This window comes from Garra rufa, chromosome 7, assembly GCF_049309525.1.
Source record: "Garra rufa chromosome 7, GarRuf1.0, whole genome shotgun sequence".
NCBI classification, from domain to species: domain Eukaryota; kingdom Metazoa; phylum Chordata; class Actinopteri; order Cypriniformes; family Cyprinidae; genus Garra; species Garra rufa.
In genome coordinates this window covers 43,503,813-43,529,295 of record NC_133367.1, presented here as the reverse complement: position 1 = coordinate 43,529,295, position 25,483 = coordinate 43,503,813, and the positions used below count along the sequence as shown (strand labels likewise).

The 25,483-nt window shown below is 38.9% G+C and overlaps 1 protein-coding gene across 2 annotated transcripts in view; it reads left to right on the top strand.

The window, feature by feature from the left end:
* The first annotated feature begins 1,217 nt into the window (after window positions 1-1,217).
* Window positions 1,218-25,483, top strand: part of mark1 (MAP/microtubule affinity-regulating kinase 1) — a 68,139-nt gene continuing 43,873 nt past the window's right edge. For both annotated transcript variants that reach the window (XM_073843840.1, XM_073843841.1), the window contains exons 1-3: window positions 1,218-1,472; window positions 18,789-18,992; window positions 21,609-21,662. In XM_073843840.1, the coding sequence (XP_073699941.1) occupies window positions 1,422-1,472; window positions 18,789-18,992; window positions 21,609-21,662 (309 nt within the window). In that variant the 5' untranslated portion in view covers window positions 1,218-1,421. The remainder of the gene's footprint in view (window positions 1,473-18,788; window positions 18,993-21,608; window positions 21,663-25,483) is intronic.

Here is a 25,483-nt window from a genome sequence, read left to right as displayed (position 1 = left end):
ATATCCAGTACGTTTCTGAACATTTCCAGGATTTTTTTGCTTCAGTAGATCTGTGTTCGGACACAATCCTTATCATTCACTTTTAGGCTTCACCAATTATTCTCCATCGCTGATCAAGTCTCGTAATGCTTTGTGACGCAGTAATCGTAAAGACTGTTGTTCTTCAAACACTAAACTATTTTCGCTGTTAAGGTTACAGATGCTCCTGTTAAACAAGCTACCATATCATTTCACAGAACACTTGTACTAAACACTGCTGAACACAACTTACACTACACTGACATACAAACAGGAGAATATAGACAACAAAAGATAACTGCAATGTTTTTTTCCACTGTAATCTCCAAATTAACTCCCAAAATTGGGGGTTTTCACATTTTGTCCAACCCCTCTATTTGGCCATGCATTACTAGCTGTGAATTCTGACAAGAGTAAATAAATAAATGTTTTACCATTGTCTGTTTTTATTATTATTTAAAATTATTATCAGGCAAAACCAGTATGAGTAGAATACTAGTTTGGCATTTTCAACTCATCACATACAATTGATGATGGCTCCCTCTGGCGGTGTGGAGGATGGTTAACGCGAACAATTGTGAGACTTCCTAATCTATTAGATTAGATTCCCAACAACAACAAAAATGAATCATTTAGATATATACATTTATACTTTAGGATTTTTGTGCTCAGTCAAAAAAAAAATCTCTGAAGCTTTTAATAAGATGGTGTTAGAAACGCAATACTGCTTAAAATCCATTAGGTGGGGATGTAGGTCAAATCTAGAGAGGCATATCACACTGAGCTTCTTTTAAAAGACAGTGGTAAACATTTCAACAGTGTGATGTTAGGTTCACGCACTTTCTCCAAACGCTGCATTGTCTCAGACTAAGGCCATTGATGGAGCTTGTCATGACAAAGCATTGCAAAGTCTTAAGTTGATATTATGAAACCACATATTTTTAGCAAATGCACGGGTTAAATAGCCATATCAACTACTAGATTGATTATTTTGCGACACAAGCACTGAGTTCTTTCATCGTCCTCCCCCTCTGTGTGTTTCTATCAGGGTGGATCAATGCAGGAGCCTGAGCCCCACACACACACACACACATACTCACACTTACACACTCTCTCTCACACACACACTCACATTCACACACACACACACTCGTCCTGTCCGCGCATCCGCAGCGTCGCGTTCGCTCTGTCTCTATCTCACCCGCGGCTGACGCGGGCCGCTCCTGGATATGTGCATGTTATAAAGCCGCCGCCGCCGCCGCATCGTAGGTTGAAGGCCGGGAGACATGCCGGTGTGACGGGGATCGGATATTAGTATCTTCCGCGTTATCTTCCCTAACCCCGGGTCCGCTGCTCTGCTGTACCGAGCGCCGGTGCTGGAGCGAGCGGCCTGTAAACACAAGATGTCGACCAGAACGCCATTGCCCACCGTGAACGAGCGCGACGCCGAGAATGTAAGTGAATGCTACAATGTATCCGTCCGCATGAATATTCATGCTTATAATGCATTTGTTCTCGTTTGCGTCCTTGTGCTTTTGTTGACGCGCACACGAGCTTTAAACGGTTTAACAGAGCGGATTGGTTGAGCAAATACTCGTTTTGTCTTCTGGGGGTTTGCTAAAGGATTTCAGTGTTGATTTAAACCCATTCATAGACTTATATTTGTTTGTCTAACTATGTATATTGCTCAGGTGTGTATCAGATGTGTTAACCAATCCAACACAGTGATGATCATCATCATATCAGACTGATATCCCACTGCAAGCTGTCCCACCTCATGAATCAGCGTCCCGGCACGAATTTTCACACTGTTTACATACACCACATTGTAATTGATACATAATAAGCTCAGCAGGCCTATTAGGAGTTTATTAAATAGGGTTTTCAGTGACCGACATTTGATATTCTTTAATACAAATTAATTACAGCAACTTGGAGTTAGAAAATGAGATGCAGTTATTTTACGCAGTACTTAATTAAAAATAACATGATATCAGAAACATATGATCTACTGAAAAGGCTGTTGGTAGGTATTTGGATTGACACAAGGGGACATAACATTTAAAGGCACACTTTGTAAGATTTTTGAGTTGAAATATAAAATAAAACAGTAGAACAGTGTTTTATTTTATAAATAATTTGCTGACTTTTCGTACATTATCCCAAATGTTTCAAAGAATGTCTAAATCCAGAGAAATAAGCAATTTCAACTTGTGTAACGGACCGTGCACACCCTCAATTTTCCGGTTTTATTTTGTAGAAAACATGGAAACCCCAAAAACGCTTTAATATCCCATATAGCACATGTACGTCTGCAAGATGTCTGTTAAAGATCTCTTGATCTGGAAAGCATCTGCTGTGTACAAACGTCTGTAAGATGTCAGTTTCACATACATTCTAATTCATAAACATCTTAAAGACATCTAATAGACATCTGTTTGACCTCTAATAGGAAACGTACAAAAGACGTATTGCAGATGAGCAAACTACGTCTTGCAGATGTAAATGCAGACATCAAATAGATGCCTCCGAGATGTACGTGTGCTATCAAGGCAATCAATCACAGCGTCATCAAACTACACCTTTGTTTCTCTGTTTGTTTTGAATATGCGCCCTCTAGTGGCAACAACGTCCATATTGTGCCTTTAACATAGCACATCTACGTCTGTAAGATGTCTGTTAAAGATCTCTTGATCTGGAAAGCATCTGCTGTGTACAAACATCTGGCAGACGTCTGTAAGATGTCAGTTTTACATACATTCTTATTCATAAACATCTTAAAGACATCTAATAGATGTCTATTTGACCTCTAATAGGAAACGTACAATAGACGTATTGCAGATGAGCAAACTACGTCTTGCAGACGTCAAATAGACGTCTTCGAGATGTACATGTGCTATCAGGGAAATCAATCACAGCGTCATCAAACTACACCTTTGTTTCTCTGTTTGTTTTGAATATGCGCCCTCTAGTGGCAACAACGTCCATATTGTGCCTTTAACATAGCACATGTACGTCTGCAAGATGTCTGTTAAAGATCTCTTGATCTGGAAAGCTTCTGCTGTGTACAAACGTCTGGCAGACGTCTGTAAGATGTCAGTTTTACATACATTCTAATTCATAAACATCTTAAAGACATCTACTAGACATCTATTTGACATCTGATAGGAAACGTCCAATAGATGTATTGCAGATGAGCAAACGACGTCTTGCAGACATCAAATAGACATCTCTGAGATGTACATGTGCTATCAGGGCAATCAATCACAACGTCATCGAACTACACCTTTGGTTCTCTGTTTGTTTTGAATATGCCCCCTCTAGTGGCAAAAACTTACATATTGTGCCTTTAAGTACTCAAAAATGACAATTTACTCGCTTTTATGTCGTTCCAGCCCTTACCAGGTTTATAGCGATTTAGATTTAAGCGTGAATTTGGACCAATCAGATTTAACTGTGGGTGGGGCTACTTGGCGCAACAGCGCAGAAATGAATAGCTGTAATGTCCTGTGGCTTTAAAACAGCTTAATAGAGTTTGTATTGCGTTATCACTTCTGGTTTGGACATACCTGCTGTTTTTATTTCCGTGAAACACAAAAGCGCGTCAGAAATTCAAATTTGAGCTCCGCTCTATTTCTGCTGTTCTGTAAGCGACACCAGCTGTCAGAAAATGAGGTTGCATTGTTATTCAGCCCATTTGCGTTTTTTCCCTGTTGGTTCTGAGGGGAAATGTTTGACAATTTCTATGCAGCTTTTTTCTACAGTTCTCACTCTGCCATACTCCAAAAGGGACACCGGTTTAATGCACCAAAATTGAAAGTGTAATTCACTGAAATTTTCCACTTTGTCTGAGCTCTTAAATCTCTTCAAGATGGATTTTTTGCATTGGTTTTCTTTTTGCATTTCGGATTTTTGATGCACAAAAAGCTTCATTTATAGAGGAAATCATCATCATCATCAAGGATATTGATCAGTGAGTTACTGGAGAAAAGAGGCAGTGTAAAGCCCATCTCTTATGCTCCTGTGGGTTTAATGTCATCTCAGGTTATAGGCCTGCAGAGCTCTGATTATGTAAAGGATTCCTGTACTTGCATTGTGTTAAAATCCTCCAGTGATGCGGCAAGACACTCAGTCAGTATCAGGTCTGCGGCCTGTGGGAGAATCTTTATGACTTGCAGATAATGGTCGCAGAGGGGCTGTTGACTCGATCATGTAATTACAGGCTGTGATTAATGAAAAGCACAGAAATGCTCAGAGGTCGTCTGGGTGTGTGGCGCGGGTCATTAATGTAAGTAATTTATGCTGAATCAGTGGAGGAAACATCTGCAAATCGCTGTACATCTCACCCTGTCAGGCCTGTGTAATATGTAATTGCTAATCACTGTTTTCAGTGACGGATTCTTACGCTTTTACATTTTTTCCCTCCTCAGTTTTGAATATTTAAATTGAATATGTTTTGCATAGCCACTAAACATTTGTGGAGCACAAAAGAAGATATATTGAGAAATGCCCCTTTTTCCATTCAACGGAAGTCAATGGACGCCAATGTTCTTTGGTTAATGTTCTTCTGCAGAAGAAGGAATGTCTTAAAGGTTTGCAGCGACTTGAGAAACTTTAATTTCTCTGTGAATAATGCATTATGAGTGTTGCAGACTCAGTTTGCATACCGTGAGCTCATGCTATGAATTCTGACGCAGGACTATAAACTGACAGAAGAAGAGTTTGAAATAGTCAGTAGATATTGATTCGGGTTTATTGCTTGGTTTGCATTCACTCTTGTCCGTTGTCATTGGGGTTGAAGTCGCAGACGGACTGATATGTAGATAAGAGGAAGGAGTGTTGTAAAGCGCTGCTTGCCTTGCTGCAGCGTGTCCTGGCAGAGGTCAAAGGGGTTCGGGATATCAGTGCACTTCTCTCTGTTTTAATCAATGTGGCTGTCAAACTACAAGGCACTCTCACTCCCTCCATCACAGCTGAATTACTGTCTGTGCGTGAATTGGAAAACGTGAACAGCAGCACAGGAAGTCCAAGTGCTCAAAAATGGTTTTCTGGTAGTTGAAGAACAGGGCTGCCTGCAAGCAGTAGATATTTTGGTAATTGACCAGTGTTATTTAAATTGCTTATCTATCTGGTCAAATAATACAGTAATTAATAGTCAGCTATTCTCAACTCTAGCCCTCGAGGCTCACATTCCTGCAGAGTTTAGCACTAACCCTAGTCAAACACACCTGAACAAGCTAATCAAGGTCTACTGGATTACTAGAAAGTTATTGGCACACTCTTAAAAATAAAGGTGCTTTCAAAGGTTCTTCAAGCGATGCCATAGAAGAACAATTTTTGGCTCCAAAAAGAACCATTCAGTCAAAGGTTCTTGAAAGAACCATCTCTTTCTTACCTTTTTAGAATCTGAAGAACCTTCTTTCGCCACAAAGAACCTTTCAGATGTTAAAGGTTCTTTACAGAACCATTTGGACAAAAAGGTTCTTCTAATCTATGGCATCGAGAAGCACCTTAATTTTTATAGCATTCAGGTGAGTTTGATCAAGGTTGGAGGTAATCTTTGCAGTTAAGTGGACCTTCAGGGCTCGAGATGAGAATCACTAGGTAAAGCTAATCTGTAATCTCCTATCGACTTTAATCATTTGTTGATTGATTTGTTCAATCATTTGAACAAATCAAAAGCCAGTGGTGTGACCTTTGCTTTTAGGTTGCATGCCATGGAGTAACTATTCTGTAACTATTCCTTTATCTGAACTACGCTCTACTAGATTGATGAGCCAGATGGGACCAGCACCCCCCAAGTCAGAAACATACTCTACACAAATGCATTAAAGGAATAGTTCTCTCAAAAAATTAATAGGGCTGCCCCTAATTAGGTAATTAGGGCTGTGCAATAAATCGCATGCGATTGTCATGCGTATCTCATCAGTAAAGCCGGTTCTGTGATTAGTAGTAAATCTCCATCACGTGCGTTCAGATGGCGATTCATCAGCGATTTTGAACGCGATATTGCGTAGCTTTTCAGTGATCTACGGCTCAGTGTTTTAAATACCGCGCCATCTGAACGCACGTGATGGAGATTTACTACTAATCACAGAACCGGCTTTACTGATGAGATACGCATGACAATCGCATGCGATTTATTGCACAGCCCTACCCCATAATAGTCGACTAACTGAAGAAGAAGCTTGGTCGACCAAAATTTTATTAGCCGCTTAGTCGCAGAAAAAAAATCACAGAAAGTTGCAAAGTCGCGAAGCCTGTGACAGACAAATCGTTAACGGCTGGTGTGTGTGGTAATATAATACATCGGAAATGACTTCCAAATCCTCACCTATCATTCATCAACCTCAATATGGCTTTTCTTCTGAAATATGTAAATAGTAGCAGTTTTTACATGGCTGCGACGTAAAAAAAAAATAGTGATATTGTGCGGAGTGTGGAAACTGAACATTAGTGCGCTCACTTGCTCTTAAAATACTCCATCATTTTTGCTCATACAGTCATACATCTTCCAAAAGTAGTACATCTTTCAAATCTGTAAAGACTCTACATTTATGTGTGTGCACTCAGAATAACAACGAAACGCTGCGCTTTTGTAAAATAATGAAAGCGAAGAGGGTGCGCTTTCTGCCCTCTCAGTCTCTGTGAACTTGAGCACGAAACTTCTAAACTCTGTGTAGCCTATACTTGCCTTACAGACATGAAAAATATAATTATAGAGAGAGAAATGTCTACTTCTGAATGAATCAATTCAAACGAAAAACAAGTATTCTCAGATTATGTAATCCAAATGAAACATGCACACAGGTGCAGCACTAGCAGTGATTTATCAATAAATTATTAAAATGTTAATGTAGTCTCTTTGTTGTTTCACATAATTATTATATCTGCCGGTGTGCTGTGGCAAGCTTTTTTGTGTGCGCTTGAGCGCTTATTAGACAATTAAAGGCTCACTATTATGATTTATATGGTTTATTAATAAACGTGCGACTAATAGTGGACTAATGCTTAAAATGAACGACTACTAGTCGACCAGAAGAATCTTTAGTCGAGGACAGCCCTAATAATAACTCACCCCGTAAGACCTTGGTTCATCTTCGGAATGCAAATTAAGATATTTTCGATGAAACCCGTAAGCTTTCTGATTCTGCATAGACAGCAACAGCATTGCAGTACTCCTGTTTTTGAGTGTGTGTGTGTGTGTGTTTGTGTTTGTGTGTACTCTCTTTAATGCTTGGTCAATGCATTGTGTATTGCTGTTAACCACCTTTAACATGCATTCTTGAGTTATTTTGGTGGTACTCAAGAGTGCAAAAGAATATTACTTTCTTGTCACATGGGATGAATTCAGAGATACAAATTCTCTGAGAGGGCTTTAGAAACTTGGGCTTTATCAGACAGTACTTTACACTAGTATGGATGGACCTTGGACCAATAGGGATGGGACTATAAATCGATTCTGAGATCTTCCAAATGCACCGCGGTTCTCTTTGGAATCGATTCTAAGTTCTAAGTAGATTTCAACAGCAGATGATGTTCTAATGTAGTTTTTATCCGCACACTCAAACGCTCACGAAGAAGAGTGCTGAAGAGCACTTGTGCGTTCGGCTAATTTCACCTCGGCTCAGAATGTTTTTATGATGCGAGATTATTGTAAATACAGCCCACTGTAAACACCATTGTAATTCGCTTCAACTTTTTAAAATTGTATAAACGGTAATTTAAGGTTCCAGTGCGTGTAAGGATTTGAAAACAAGCAGAGCACAGCTGTTTCTAAAGCAAGCAGTGCCATCTACTGCTCAGAACTAAGCTCAGAATCGATTTGAAAAAGAATCGTGATGTGTTTGGAAATCTCAGAATCAATGCTGAATCATTTCTCGATTCGCGTTGCAACGATTTATCGTCCCATCCCTATGGACCAACATAGGCTCATTGGAAATGCGTGCCTCTATACAAAACTTACCTATAGGTACGAATCACTGCAGTTTCCAGCTAAAATGAACACTAGAGGCAGTAAAACTCAGACAACTTTTATTCCTTTTCCACAAAGTATTATTTGCACACAGTTTTTTGATTAATAAAGCTTAATTTTCACGCAGTTACTTACAGAATATTATATAATGGCTTCAAAACAATTTTAACATCCTACGCGATTTGAAAAATGATACTTTTGAATGTTTTTGCCACGTATACAACTTAATACATGAGTTTTCTAATTCAGTAGGTTTGCTTGGTATCTCACGCGATACGGCGTTGCACCTAGAATTAAAATAGCACAGCTGCATAAACAAATGTGTTTTAGTTGGGTTTGGTGTAGGTGATATTTCCAATACGATAGAGCATTAAGCTTTAGCGACACGCCCCGGATATTTGAATTCTAAACAGCCGCAATACTTACCTCAAGCAGTGTAATAAAAACGCAGCAATATGTGTCTTTACTAACGTAATAAAAATGTACACGCGTACATTGAACATGTGTTTTAGCACCATTTCTGGACATTTCACTTTGGAAACGTGCAGTAAGGTCCGTAATTACGGAGTTGTAGAAATGGATGTAGAGTACATGAGTATCCAAATACTCAAAATTTACAGATTAGTGAGTTATGTGACCTTTTACATAGTTAAACATTCAAAAGAAACGATACACAATTTTATCCCACACTCCTTAGATTTATGGGTTGTAGGGTTGTACCTAACTATTATTTCGATAGATTATATTAACCGATTAATCGGTTCATTTATTCGATTAATCAGATTAAAAACACAGGTTTTCTTTTTTTTTTTTTTTTTTAGAAAAAAAAAAACAATTTACATCCTGCACAATATTTCAAGGAAGTCTGGGAAGGGTGAAGTGAAGAATTGCTTGCTGTCAGGACAAACCTTTCCATGCAAAATGGAAGTACTCACATGAATTTGTAACACATAAACATAAATATATAACTGCATAATGTCCACTTTCAACCAATTTCCTGATTTATTTGAGGGGAGGATCTATGAGTGGTTGCGTATATGGGTCTTTTCTGATTGTTCGATCTAATATTGTGAAATAAGTTGCAAATGACATATGTATGCAAAAGGAGGCAACAAAAAACCCTGATACATTTCTTCTCAGATAGCCGCAAAACCTCTCAGTTAGTTTTCTAATTCAGTAGGTTTGGTTGGTATCTCACGCGATACGGCAATGCACCTGGAGTTAAAATAGCACAGCTGCATCAACAAATGTGTTTTAGTTGGGTTTGGTGTAGGGAATATTTCCAGCACAATAGAGCATTAAGCCTTAACGAAACACCCCGGATATTTGCATTATAAACAGCCGCAATACTTACCTCAAGCAGTGTAATAAAAAACGCAGCAATATGTGTCTTTACTAACGTAATAAAAATGTACACGTGTACATTGAACGTGTTTTAGCACCACTTCTGGACATTTCACTTTGGAAACGTGCAGTAAGGTCCGTAATTACGGAGTTGTAGAAATGTATGTAGAGTACATGAGTATCCAAATACTCAAAATTTACAGATTAGTGAGTTATGTGACCTTTTACATTCACATTCATTAAACATTCAGTAGAAATGATTTATGGGCTGTAGGGTTGTACCTAACTATTATTTTGATAGATTATATTAACCGATTAATCGGTTCATTTGTTCGATTAATCGGACTAAAAACACAGGTTTTCTTTTTTTATTTAAGAAAAACATTAATATATATCCTTCCCAAGATTTCAAGGAAGTCTGGGAAGGGTGAAGTGAAGAATTGCTTGCTGTCAGGACAAACCTTTCCATGCAGAATGGAAGTACTCACATGAATTTGTAACACATACACATAAAGATATAACTGTATAATGTCCACTTTCAACCAATTTCCTGATTTTTTGAGGGGAGGATCTATGATTGGTTTTGTAAATGGGTCTTTTCTGGATCTTTCGATCCATCATTGTGAAATAAGTTCACGCAAATTACATATGTATGCAAAAGGAGGCAACAAAAGAACAATAAATTTCTTCTCAGATAGCCGCAATCTCCCAGAACACTGTGTGTTTGTATTAGAATGACCCATGATAGAAAAACATTGTGCTTTTAAAATATTTTCACCTTCGAACGACTAATGCGCCTAATGTAAAATAATGTGAGTGGTGGAGGTGGAGACAAGCTGATGCTATTCATCAATATCAAAAACTATGCTATAGCTCCCCTTGTGGCCACCATGAGAATGCAATACATGCTTGCAATTGTGTTCATTTTACTGTTATGTTACTGAAAGCAGTGATGCATGTAAAATCAAGCTGGGGTTTTTTTTCTTTGTGTACTTGCTTAGTATACTTGTATGAGTATGGAAGTGAAAGTGGTGCAGAGATTGAACAGAGCCGTCACCATCAGAACAAACGTGAGTCAAGAGTGTTTTAGAGAGCTCTTGCAGATGCGCATTGGAAGGCTTTCACTTTTACAACAGTTGCGTAACAGAGGAAAGGCTGCGAGAGAAGGGAGTGCTTTTAAAGAGACAAGTGTGTGTGTGGAGAGGGGGATGTGTATACGGAGATCGTACCTTGTCGGAATGTTTTTTGTCCTGGCAGTGTGTTCATTGTCATGCTAAAGCAGGAATGCCGATGCTGTGTCATGAAAGCCCGCAAAACCGCAGCTGTTTCATTTCATCCGTGGTCTCTTCAGGATTCACATTTTTTTTTTTTTTTTTTTTTTTAAATCTGTGAGCTGTGTTCCAAAACCATGTGAGCTGTCTGGCTGCCTTCTGAGGGGCCTTGCACACAGTGTGTGTTTATGAGACGCAGTGCAGCAGAATAGAACTAAATGCAGCTTTTTTTAAAAGTTGAACTTCTTTTACTTGACATGGTGACTTAAAGTGCCCCTATTATGCCTTTTCAAATATGATATTTCATGTAGTGTGTCATGTAGCTGTATGTGAACATAAACTATCTGCAAAGTTGTGACGCCGACAGTGCACTATAAATAAAGTTTTTGTCTATCAAAAAAAGGAGTCGGCTCACATTCGCCTAAACGAGTCGTCAGCAATTCGAATCTTTTTTCTGTAACGGCCACACGTCACGAGCTACACATTTGCGTAATGTCCGCCCACATTCAATTTCGCGAACAACTTGCCCGCCCACAAACAGTAGGCCTACCATTTTCACGTGGATTACATCATGTCAAGAAGACGCCCTGCGCTGTGACAGCCTGTGAGAGTGAATTTGTTTTATATGCCCTTCCGAAAGATGAAACTATCAGTGGTTAACATTAATTTTTTCAACACCTCAGCAGTCCAATGCCAATCTTGTGTTGTGTTCGCGTCATTTTACTGATGACTGCTTTTCTAATCTTGGGGAGTAACGTTACAACGCGAGATTCACCAAACGCTTGGTTTTAAAAAATGGATCAGTGCCCAGTTTATTTGGACCGGCTTGCTCCTCTGAACTTCTACCTGTAAGTATGATTAATAATTGTATTTTCTAGCGATCGTTCAAAATACGTCTTTGTGTACGTTATGGTGTGTAACAACCCCGCACATGTCTTGGTAACCGGCTAACTTGCGTTTCTGTAGTTCTGTTGTTCAGCTGTGAGTGCAATGTAGTCTAAAAAGTCTTGTGATTGATGCAGCTTGACTGTCTGTCTGCCTTATTAGTTTAAGTAATGATAATGATAAACGATGGCTTAACGCAGTGTTATGGATTGTACAGTGTTGAAGTTCACAACGTAGAGGTGTGCCCGGTTCGCTTACAAAAGCAAATTGCAAGCACTTTCCACAGTTAACATATGACAACCACTGAGAATCATCCTGCTCCGGTCGTGCTTGCAAAACAGTTTCTTGTCGATGTGACACTTCAACCGTTTCATCGTCAGACTCCGGCTCGAATTGATAGGGTAAAATCGAGGCTATCTTTTCTATGCATTAACAGGTCTCCGCAGCTGTCATTCAGTTATGCCAATGGGCGTTTCGTTTTGCGCTGTAGCGGTAGACCAATCCAAAAGGACTGCACCATCTGACCAATCACAGCAGTGAGGGCTCACGGAAAGGAGGGGTTTAGAGAGACTGATTCTTCGAACTGCTTCAAACGAGTCGTTTACGAATCATTTAGAAACGGGGTAAAAATAAATCTAATTTTGGAGAAAACTAAAGTGTTTTTTGAACTTGCATACATGTAAACCTGTTTTAAGAGACTATTACAACAATATTAACTACCTTTAAAATGGCATAATAGGGGCACTTTAATGCAGTGCTCATGCTGCAAGACGAGTCATGACAGTCAAAATAATGATGATCTCAAAGCGAACTCACTGACTGATAAGAGCTGAATGATGAAATACCGACTAAATACAAATATTGGGACAATATACTTGGATAAAATATGATCAGAGCTATCTGTATTAATGTTTACAATCAACTTTGAGGTCCTTGATGAAAAGACCTGTCCATTATCTTGTTTAAAACATGCTCTCAAGTGAACTTTTTGTATCATGATGGTTCAAGGATATATATACAGTCAAGCCCAAAATTATTTATACCCCTGGCAAATTCTGACTTAAAGTTACTTTTATTCAACCAGCAAGTTTTTTATTTATTTATTAGAAATGACACAGACGTCTCCCAGAAGATAATAAGACGATGTTCAAGAGGCATCATTGTGGAAAAAAAATATTTCTCAGCTTTTATTTACATTTGAACAAAAAGTGGCGTGTCCAAAATTATTCATACCCTTCTCAATAATCAATAGAAAGGCCTTTATTGGCTATTACAGCAATCTAACGCTTCCTATAATTGCTGACTAGCTTTTTGCATGTCTCCACTGGTATTTTTGCCCAGTGGAGCTGTTCCAGCAGCTGTACCCAATGAATTAGGATGCTTTAGAACAGCTTGGACTATTTGGAATGGTATAGAACTTTGGATTTTCCCATAGACTGAGACAGTTTGCAAAGGGTATGAATAAATTTTGGACATGCCACTTTTTGTTCAAATGTAAATAAAAGCTGAGAAATATTTTTTTCCACAATGATGCCTCTTGTACATCGTCGTCTTATCTTTTAGGAGTAGCCTGTGTCTTTTCCGGTCAAGAAAAAACTTGCTGGTTGAATAAAAGTAACTTTAAGTCAGAATTTGCCAAGGGTATGACTAATTTCGGCCTTGACTGTATGTATATGTATATTAAGCAAAGAAGCAGTTTTGTCAAGATGTAATTTTGCTCTAATTTAAGGAAAAAAGGATACTTACTACTGCACTATTAAAGCAAACATGTATATATGGGCCACAGAATTGGTGAAAACTACTGTCGCACAACCAAAAAACACATTTAAAAAGCATTGAAGTATTCAAATCTTAGATGTTTACTAAGATCCTCGTATTTTCTATTGAAAGCCACAATAATATTTAAAATACCAGTAGGCTTAATATATATAAATTCATAATTTATTGAGTACTTTCAATTGGAAGGTGGCTGTCTCGAACCCTAACCCCTAAATTTCAATTTCTGAAAAGAATATTGAAATAATTGTTGTATTCTAATAAATCAAGAGTATTCTACTGAGTAATTCCATTTTGGCTGAATATTAGCCTTCTAAAAGTGCAAAATCTGCTCCTGGGCAGCATTGGGTTTCATGTGTTTGGATCATTCGATACCTCGCTGAGTCACCAGTTACACTGAATGCTGATTGTCAAGGCCTGGATTGGGCTTTCTGCCATTGTGCTCAAAACGCAAGATAATGTGGATCCTAGTTTCGTTTCTTGAGGCTTTAGGAGTTACTTATTCAGTAAACCAGACAGTCTGAATACTGGTGTGGAGGCAAGGTTCAGGAGTCCAGCCAGATTTGGCTGAAAATTTGATGTTTGCTCAGGAAGAGCACAGGGATGACTGAAAATTGCCATTGCAGTTATTTTGGTTTGTGTCGGAGCAGCCAGATTCATCCCTGGCACGAGTTTGTGTTTCTTCAAAGCTCTGCGTGTGTGTTCTAATAGCTTTGTTGTTGAGAATAAATGTGCTTGGGCATTTGCAATACTGAATTCTGCTTGCATTGATGTCATAAAAGTTTTCTGTTTAAGGAAAGGTGTCACTAAGAACCTGCAGAGAAGCTGTGACCTTATTTGACTGCTAATCTAGAAATTAAACACCCATGAAAGAAACTTCTTTTGACACCCAGGAATGTCATGTGGTGGCAGCCAACATGCATGGAGAAAAAAAAAAAAAACATAAAGCAGGAAATGAAATCACAGAGACGACCCAGAAGACCCACAAGATTGTGTGTCAAGATCAATAAGTCTCTTAAAGATAATTTGATCTTTTTATGGCTAGGAAAGGTTGCACAATGTCATGTGGTGCTGTTCCCTGAAAGCCTAATGACATTTATGAATTAAGAATTCCTGTTATTTAAAAAGAAAAACTTTCTAATTTAAAAATACATGTAATAAACCTCCTTTTTTAACATAGACATGAAAATGCTACAAGTGAGTACACCCCTCACATTTCAGCAACCGTTTTAGTATATCTTCCCAAGGGACAATACTATAGAAATTAAACTTGGATATATTTTATTATAGTCAATGTGCAGCTTGTATAGCAGTATAGATTTACTGTCCTCTGAACATAACTCAACATACAGCCATTATTGTCACAATAGCTGAGAACAAAAGTAAGTACACCCTAAGTGATAACAGCAGTATGTTGTTTAATCATGCAAAAGCACATGTCCTATTCATCATGTTTATGTTTTTGTCTGCTTGACAGGACCATACAAACGTGTGTATCTTGTATTAGAGCAGTTAAAATTAGATGCTTTAGGTACAATTCTCTCATACTGACCACTGGATGTTCAACATGGCATCTCATGATAAAGAACCTCTGAGGATTTGAGAATTAGAAATGTTGCTCTCCACAAAGATGGCCAAGGCTATTAGAGGTTCAGTAACACCCTGAAACCGAGTGACACTACAGTGGTCAGAGTCATACAGATGTTTTCCAAGATGCAAGGGTCGATCAACGAAGTTGAGCACTCATTCTGTGCGTCAGGTGCAGAACCTGGCTTCAAAAAACAGATGCATGAGTGCTGCCAGCATTGCTTTAGAGGTTGCAGAAGTAGAAGGTCAGCTTGTCAGTGCTCAGACCATACGCCACACATTGCAACAAGTCGGTTTGCATAGGCGTCATCTCAGAAGAAAGCCTCATCTGAAGCTGGCTCACAAGAAAGCCCACAAACAGTTTGCTGAAGACAACCAAGAGCATGAATTACTGGAACCATGTCCTGTGGTCTGATGAGACTATAAGATAAACTTGTTTGGCTCAGATGGTGTCCAGCATGTGTGGCGATGCCCTGGTGAGGAATACCATGAAAACTGTGTCTTGCCTACAGTCAAGCATGGTGGTGTTAGCATCATGGTCTGGGGCTGCATGAGTGCTGCTGGTTCTGGGAAGCCATGTGACCAAGTTATGTTCCAAATTTGAAGCTGATATCACAAAAATTGAGGTTCCTGTAAGATCTGTCAGAAGTCACTGGATGACACCTAGTATTTATTTATTTATGTATTTATTTAGCATTTTCTTTCCAAAAATGTTAAATGTCTGTCATTATATTACTCATATCACAAAATATACCACCAAATATGGACTCTTGAGAGTTAGACCTTTCCAATGATACGTTTCTGAGAGTTAACAAGTTTTAACAAACCCTTCAATAACATTTATATATATATATATTGATTTTAACTGCTTAGCTAAAAATAAAAAAATACCTAGAAAAGAAGTCCATGGAAAAAGGATGATTTGAGCAACTTTATAGCTTATATTTAGTAAAATTTTACCAAAATCCCATGCTTTATATTTATATTTTTAAACCCTCCATAATGCTAGACTCATCATTACTGTAAACGGGGATGAGTTGAAATTAACTTTAAATGCTGCTGAAAAAGCATGTATTGAGCATGTGACAATTATGCCCTTAACCCAGCCTTCATTGTGAGGCAGTAAAGACGACATATTGACCAGGGTAAATGGATGAGATCTTTATTGGGTTACCTTAATGTCGTTGTGTGTCATGAGGAACAATAGAGGAGACACGGTGAAAGTAAGACCACGAGAGAAGGTCTTTTCTCTAGTGTCAGAGTGACAGACATTGTCCTACGTGTGTTTTATTGTGTTATATAGCACAGGTCATCCTCAGTTCACCAGAGTCACAGGATTTTACTGTACAAGTGACTCAGCAATTATTCACAACAGACTCTTCCATTCACTGAGTTCTGAACACAACTTTAGCTCAGTCAGTATGTCTTACCATTGTGTTTCTTGACAGGGAAAACTGTACTCTAATTTTAGTGTTTTGGTGAATTGGAATGGGCAATGTAAAGTTTTAAAATGCTATAAATCTTATTGTGAACAGTGCATCCATGTGTATGTTTAGGGTTTGACCTTGTAATATTTAATAACTGGATTTTTAGAAAGAATTTAACCAGTGTACACTCTTAAAAAATAAAGGTGCTTTAAAAGGTTCTTCACAGCGATGCCATAGAAGAACCATTTTTGGTTCTACAAAGAACCATTCAGTTAAAGGTTCTTTAAAGAACGACCTCTTTCTTACCTTTTTATTATCTTTTGCCAAAAAGAACCTTCTACATTTTTTTTCTATATTATTTCTACTACTGTTCAAACAAGTCCCAGCCTTTTTCACACAGAACAACCTCCTCTGGTTTTAGAAGTGGACATTGAACTGAGACTGCCTTGCTTTCAGTTGTTGAAGCCCTAGAATTGGCAAGAGCGGATTCCAGATCTTCAATACTTATCTTGCTGGATCTGTTTATACTGCTTTTGACACGGTTAACCACCAGATCCTCCAGTCAACCCTTTTGGCAAAGTGCTTCTCAGAAACCGCACTCCAGTGGTTTGAGTTTTACTTCTCAGATAGGTCCTTAAAGGTATCTTGGAGAGGTGCGGTATCCAAGTCGCAACATTTGGCAACTGGAGTACCTCAGGGCTCAGTTCTTGGACCTCTTCTCTTCTCTGTCTACATGGCGTCACTAGGTTCTGTCATTCAGAAACATGGCTTTTCATATCACTGCTATGATGATGACACTCAACTCTACCTCTCATTACATCCTGATGATCCTTGGATAGCTGCTCGGATGTCAGCTTGACTAACAGACATTTCTTGCTGGATGAAGGACCATCATCTTCAACTCAACCTTGCCAAGACAGAACTGCTTGTGGTTCCATCAAACCCACCGTTTCATCAACAATTTCACCATCCAGTTATGCACACCAACCGTAGCTCCTTCAAAAACAGCCAGAAACCTTGGAGTTGTAATTGATGATCAGCTGACTTTCTCCAACCACATTTCTAAAACTGCCCGGTTCTGCAGATTTGCTTCATTCAACATCAGGAATATCAAACCCTTTCTTTCGGAACATGCTTCACAACTCCTTGTTCAAGCTCTTGTTCTGTCCAGGCTGGACTATTGCAATGCTATTTTGGCAGGTTTTCCTGCCAGTTCTATCAAACCTTTACAATAAATCCAGAATGCGCTGCAAGATAAATTTTTAATGTGATGAAAAGAACGCACGTCACACCACTCTTCATCAATTACTGGCTACCAGTAGCTGCTCGAATAAAATTCAAGGCATTAATGTTTGTCTACAAAACCACCACTGGCTCTGCACCCCTTTACCTTAATTCATTACTCCAGACTTATGTGCCTCTAGAAGCTTGAGTTCTGCAAGTGAACAGTGCATTGTTGTGGCATCCCAAAGAGGCACAAAATCACTTTCACAGACTTTAACATTAAAGTACCCTTCTGGTGGAATGACCTGCCCAACTCAGCTGAGTCCTTAGCCATCTTCAAGGATCGCCTAAAAACACATCTTTTCCATCTTTATTTGTGGGTACTTCAAGGTATCTTGGAGAGGTGAGGTGTCCAAGTTGCAACATCTAGCTACAACATCTAGCTACTGGAGTACCTCAGGGCTCAGTTCTTGGACCACTTCTCTTCTCTGTCTACATGGCATCACTAGGTTCTGTCATTCAGAAACATGGCTTTTCATATCACTGCTATGATGATGACACTCAACTCTACCTCTCATTCCATCCTGATGATCCAACGATAGCTGCTCGCATCCTGAGTCCTAACTCTAGCACCCCCTACACTAACTCTATTATAAAAAAATATATACTCTATAAATTTACTTACTGCTTGTTTTCTAGCTTCTCTGTTCTTTTTGTATTCTATCTATCTATAAAACCCAACAGTTTTTGTTCTCATTCTGAAAAGAAAAAAGTGTGTGTAAGCACCTTGTTACATAATAAACTGATTTAAAGTCAAATAAAATTGTATTGGATACAGGAAGTCATATGAGGCTTTTCCTCATATATATCATATTGTTTCATGACGTTCAAAAAGTGGGCTTTTATGATGGCCAAAACAGATCAGGTTTCATAGCGTAGACACAGTCTCAGGTAAATGAAGCTCCACTCCTCTGGTAATGGATTCTGTTGTAAGTGCTCTCTGTGGTTGGGGCTGAAGGTCTCAGCTCATTTTCCACTTTATCCAGTAGCTTCTGTATATTGAGCGCCAGATTTCTACTGCGGTCGAGATCAAGTTAACTAGCTCCAGTGCTTTCGTCACATGCTCAAAAAGTGCTGGAGCTACAACAGAACTACAGAAGCAATAGCCTTAAAGAAGTATTGTACTGCGACACTCCTTTAGGGTTGTGTTCATGATATTCACATAGGACTAGTTTTTGTAAATATAATTTTAATTTAACACCATTTCCTTTTGTCTTCCAGCACACGTCTGTCGATGGCTACACGGACACACCAGCACCACCCACGAAATCAGCGAGTCGACAGAGTCTCCCGCGATGCCGCAACTCGGTGGCGTCCATCACAGACGAACAGCCTCACATCGGGAACTACAGACTCCTCAAAACCATCGGCAAAGGGAACTTTGCCAAAGTCAAACTTGCCCGGCATGTTTTAACAGGAAGAGAGGTGAGCGGAAACATATCAACAAGAATTCCAGAATGTAAAATTGTCTTTACACTTACTTTTTCATAGATACATTCTGATTATTTTATCTAGTATATAAGCTTAAGCTTGAACTATTTTTCCATTTTTGACTGTTGCCATAAAGTCTGGTGAACTCTCTGTATGATTCTGTCCAAGAACTGCTAATTTGGACAAGAAGAATCTACACTCATAAAAATAAAGGTGCCTCAAAAGGTTCTTCAAGCGATGCCATAGAAGAACCATTTTTGGTTCCACAAAGAACCATTCAGTCAAAGGTTCTTTAAAGAACCATCTCTTTCTTACCTTTTTATAATCTGAAGAATGTTATTTGCCACAAAGAACCTTTTGTGAAACAAAAAGGTTCTTCAGATGTTAAAGGTTCTTTATGGAACCATTTAGACAAAAATGGTTCTTCTATGGCATCGTGTAGCACCTTTTTTTAAGAGTGCCCTGCTGAAAAAATCAACTAAAACCAGCCTCGGCTGGTTGACTGGTTTTAGCTGATGAACCAGCTTGGATTAAGCTGGTCAGCAGGCTGGTTTTAGAGGGATTTCGGACACTTTTCCAGCCTGCCCTGGTGAAAAAACAGCTAAAACCAGCCTAGGCGGGTTGGCTGGTTTTAGCTGATGAACCAGCTTGGATTAAGCTGGTCAGCAGGCTGGTTTTAGAGGGATTTTGGCCACTTTCCCAGCCTGCCCTGGTGGAAAAAACAGCTAAAACCAGCCTAGGCGGGGTTGGCTGGTTTTAGCTGATGAACCAGCTTGGATTAAGCTGGTCAGCAGGCTGGTTTTAGAGGGATTTTGGCCACTTTCCCAGCCTGCCCTGGTGGAAAAAACAGCTAAAACCAGCCTAGGCGGGGTTGGCTGGTTTTAGCTGATGAACCAGCTTGGATTAAGCTGGTCAGCAGGCTGGTTTTAGAGGGATTTTGGCCACTTTCCCAGCCTGCTCTGGTGGAAAAAACAGCTAAAACCAGCCTAGGCGGGTTGGCTGGTTTTAGCTGATGAACCAGCTTTGATTTAGCTGGTCAGCAGGCTGGTTTTAGAGGGATTTTGGCCACTTTTCCAGCCTGCCCTGGTGAAAAAACAGCTAAAACCAGCCTAGGCGGGTTGACTGGTTTTAGCTGATGAACCAGCTTGGATTAAGATGGTCAGCAGGCTGGTTTTAGAGGGATTTTGGCCACTTTCCCAGCCTGCCCTGGTGGAAAAAACAGCTAAAACCAGCCTAGGCGGGTTCGCTGGTTTTAGCTGATGAACCAGCTTGGATTAAGATGGTCAGCAGGCTGGTTTTAGAGGGATTTTGGCCACTTTCCCAGCCTGCCCCGGTGGAAAAAACAGCTAAAACCAGCCTAGGCGGGTTGGCTGGTTTTAGCTGATGAACCAGCTTGGATTAAGATGGTCAGCAGGCTGGTTTTAGAGGGATTTTGGCCACTTTCCCAGCTTGCCCTGGTGGAAAAAACAACTAAAACCAGCCTAGACAGGTTGGCTGGTTTTAGCTGATGAACCAGCTTGGATTAAGATGGTCAGCAGGCTGGTTTTAGAGGGATTTTGGCCACTTTCCCAGCCTGCCCTGGTGAAAAAACAGCTAAAACCAGCCTAGGCGGGTTCGCTGGTTTTAGCTGATGAACCAGCTTGGATTAAGATGGTCAGCAGGCTGGTTTTAGAGGGATTTTGGCCACTTTCCCAGCCTGCCCCGGTGGAAAAAACAGCTAAAACCAGCCTAGGCGGGTTGGCTGGTTTTAGCTGATGAACCAGCTTGGATTAAGATGGTCAGCAGGCTGGTTTTAGAGGGATTTTGGCCACTTTCCCAGCTTGCCCTGGTGGAAAAAACAACTAAAACCAGCCTAGGCAGGTTGGCTGGTTTTAGCTGATGAACCAGCTTGGATTAAGATGGTCAGCAGGCTGGTTTTAGAGGGATTTTGGCCACTTTCCCAGCCTGCCCTGGTGAAAAAACAGCTAAAACCAGCCTAGGCGGGTTAGGTGGTTTTAGCTGATGAACCAGCTTGGATTTAGCTGGTCATAGCTGGTCAGCAGGCTGGTTTTAGAGGGATTTTGGCCACTTTTCCAGCTTTGCCAGCTAAAACCAGCTACTTGAAGCTTAAACCAGCTAAGACCAACCAACCAGCCTAGGCTGGTTTTAGCAGTTTTTTTTTCAGGGTTTATTTGAGCAACATGTAAAACGGCTTGGTTTTTACATGACAATTTTGCTGGAGTAAATATGAAATAGATGGTACCATTATAACAGACCAATCTGGGGAAAAATTCAGATAATAACACAGCAGCCCTGATGAATAGATGTAGAGTCAGAATTTACAAACATTCCCTCATTCAGGGAAGCTGAAGAGATTCTTTTGAGCTCTAAAATAAAGACACTTTCCTAGCGCTGGAAACGGCATGCATTATTTAACAGCCTGTACGTCAGAACCCGCTTGCAGGACCAACAGAAACTCCAGATTATGTAAGATACGGAGCCTTTTTGCTCTGACGCGGGGAGGGAGGATGACGTGGATGCCCCGCAGCCTGTAGATATTCAGATGTATAGGCTATTTATAGGAATCTATAAATAAACACATTTCAAACTAACAGTGTGTTTGTCTTTCAGGTGGCGGTGAAGATCATTGATAAAACACAGCTCAACCCCACAAGTCTACAAAAGGTGAGACCTCAATGTCTTAAGCCGGCTTTATATTGTCTATTTTTTGCTTAATTGTGATGAAAGTTTTAGAGTTTATTTGAGCAAAAACATATTTTTTCACATTACAAATGTAATGTTCTTCACACTTTTTTTCTGTTACTATCAAGTATTTTTAAGATTGATTAAGTATTTTAAGATATACAAACATTAGAAATCTGGGTTTTGAGAGTCATATTTGGTGTGAGATATTTGTCTCAGTATCTTTGTAGACATGACAATTACAGGATGATATCGAGAATCATAATTCAAACACTGGTTAGTCCCTTTGAACGACTGTGGAGTAAACATAAGGAACAATTGAAACATGAACATGGATGTTATGTTTTGGTGTCACTAATTTTAAAATTGTTTTATCCTCAAAATCTTGCTCTAAACTCTTTTAGGTGTTTTTTAAAGTTTAGAGTTTGCGAGCATTATGCAAGTGACCATGGTTTTTCAAACTGAGGACTCACTACATGTAAGATCACAAAAATATTTGGTCATTATATTACAAATTCAAACCTCAGAGGGGGGTTTACTAGACTGAGAATTTAATTCAGGGTAGTAAACAGTAGTAAAATTTGCAACACTTCACTCTGAAACATGCAGCACATGTTATAACATGTTTTTAGGCATTACTAGCATGTTGCTAGCACATTTAACATGTTTCTAGGCATTTTTAGCATGTTGCTAACGTGTTTTAATATATTCCTATGCACTGTTAGTGTGTAGCTAATGTGTTCAGTATGTTCCTAGCCATTCTTAGCCTTCAGTTATCATGTTTTTTCACGTTACTAGTATGATTTAGCTTGCTCCTAAGCAGTGTTAGCATGTTAGCGTGTTTTAGCAAACTGCTAACATGTTTAATATATCCATATGCACTGTTAGCATATTGCTAATATGTTTAATATGTTCCAAGCCATTATATTAGCCTGAAAGTATCATTTTCACGTTACTAGTATGATTTAGCTTCCTCCTAAGCAGTGTTAGCATGTTAGCGTGTTTAAACAAGCTACTAACATGTTTAATATATCCTTATGCATTGTTAGCATGTTGCTAATGTGTTTAATGTGTTCCTAGCCATTGTTAGCCTGCAGTTATCATGTTTTTTCATGTTACTAGTATGATCTACCTTGCTCCTAAGCAGTGTTAGCACATTAGCATGTTTTAGCAAGTTGCTAACATGTTTAATATATTCCTGTACACTGTTAACATGTAGCTAATATGTTTAGTGTGTTCCTAGCCATTGTTAACATGCAGTTATCATGTTTTTTTAATGTTACTAGTGTAATTTAATTTGCTCCTAAGCAGTGTTAGCATGTTGCTAACGTTTTTTAGCAAGTTGCTAACATGTTTAATATATCCCTTTGCATTTTCAACAAGTTGCTAATGTGTTTAGCGTGTTCCTAGATATTGTTAGCCTGTCAATATCATGTCTTTTCATGTTAGTAGTGTGTTTTAGCTAGCTCCTAAGCAGTGTAACATGTTGCTAGCATTTTTATCAAACAGCTTGCCTGTTTTAACATTTTCATAGACAGACAGAGCGAGATACTGTCAGTTAGATCAAATGTACTCAATCCAACATAAATATCTGCTGAACTGCGTGATAATAGCAGTGAATAAAGGGCTTGCCTTTTTGTCTTCAAGCAGTAAAATGTCAGAGTGGCTGTTTCTTGGCTTTTATAAGCAGTGATGACCTTAAAGAGAATGACGCAGCCTCTCGTGATGAGGACAACATCAGAGCTCATGCAAGTCAATCAGTCTGCAGCCCAGAAATCCTTGTCCATTGAACATTTTAAAGCAATATCCCCATCCTTTCTCACCTTGTAGTGCATCCAAAATCACAGAGCTATGGTCAAATGATGATAGCTGGTAGCTGGCTCACCTCAGAGCGGTCGTTTTAACCAGTCTTGACCAGTGGTGTAGTGACATTTTCATTATAGCGTTTCATTAGTGCCTTGTCAAGCGTAGATTTCATACATTTAAGAGCAATTTAGAGAACCGCTGACAGAAATTGCAATATAAACTCTTTTTATTAGAAATGGATGATATAAACTCACAATTGTGAGAAATAAAGCCAGAATTGCAATATAAACTCATAATTCAGACTTTTCTTCTCAGAAATGGATGATATAAACTTACAATTGTGAGAAATAAAGCCATAATTAAAATATAAACTCATAATTCAGACTTTTTTATTAGGAATGTATGATATAAACTCACAATTGTGAGAAATAAAGTCAGAATTGCAATATAAACTCAAAATTCAGACTTTTATTCTCAGAAATTGATGAAATAAACTTACAATTGTGAGAAATAAAGCCAGAATTAAAATATAAACTCATAATTCAGACTTTTATTCTCAGAAATTGATGATATAAACTTACAATTGTGAGAAATAAAGGCAGAATTAAAATATAAACTCATAATTCAGACTTTTATTCTCAGAAATTGATGATATAAACTCACAATTGTGAGAAATAAAGTCAGAATTGCAATATAAACTCATAATTCGGACTCTCCTTCCCCCATCCTCCATTGTTTATTAAATGCAGTTGAGGGTTTTGCAATTCCAAGTGAGTCTTGAATAAATTCCCTAAGGTTTTTGGAGGCGTGGTCTAAAACAAGACAAGGACCGTCCAGGATCAGATGGTCACATCTGGCGAAATTACTTCTGTCAAGTGACCTTTGCTTCTACACGTTACTAACAGCATTTGATGAAGGGACATTAATGAAGGGATTGAATTGATCTGTCGGGTTGGAATGAGTTTCAAGGGCGTCAGAATGACGTTTGCTATTCGCTGTCAAGAAAACAACATTTCTGTAACGTTGTGTTACATATTGATGAAAAAAATGAATCTACTGTACGTTGTTTTGGATAAATGAATCGTGAAGTTTTATTTCCGTACAGTCAATTATCATATCATTTGAATATGTTAATGAGGCCCGCCCCCATGTTTGATTGATGTACACATTAGTATTGCTTGAACAGATGGACAGTGAAAAGGTTGTCATTGAAACCTGCGCTGATTTCTCTTGCCTCACGTTTCGACAGCAAGATTAATGACCTCTTGGTGAGGCACACACACACACACACACACACACACACACACACACACAAACGTGTGCACAACGTCAGAGCTCATCTGTAAATATGGCTGGTTTACCTCCTCCCCCAACAAGGACCATCCAGTTACTTTCCCATTTTATTGAACGCCTGAGATCAGAAGTGAAATTCTCTTCAAGTACATTCATTCATAAAAAGTCAGTAAAACTAGCCATTGTTAGCCTGCAGTTATCATGTTTTTTCATGTTACTAGTATGATTTAGCAGTGTTAGCGTGTTTTAACAAGTTGCTAACATGTTTACTATATCCCTATGCACTGTTAGCATGTTGCTAATATGTTTAGTATGTTCCTAGCCATTGTTAACCTGCAGTTATCATGTTTTTTCATGTTACTAGTATGATTTAGCTTCCTCCTAAGCAGTATTAGCATGTTAGCGTGTTTTAGCAAGTTTCTAACAAGTTTACTATATCCCTATGTACTGTTAGCATGTTGCTAATATGTTTAGTATGTTCCTAGCCATTGTTAGCCTGCAGTTATCATGTTTTTTTTTCATGTTACTAGTATGATTTAGCAGTGTTAGCATGTTAGCGTGTTTTAGCAAGTTGCTAACATGTTTACTATATCCCTATGCACTTTTAGCATGTTTTCCCATATGTTTAGTGTGTACCTAGCCATTGTTAGCCTGCAGTTATCATGTTTTTTTCATGTTACTAGTATGATTTAGCTTCCTCCTAA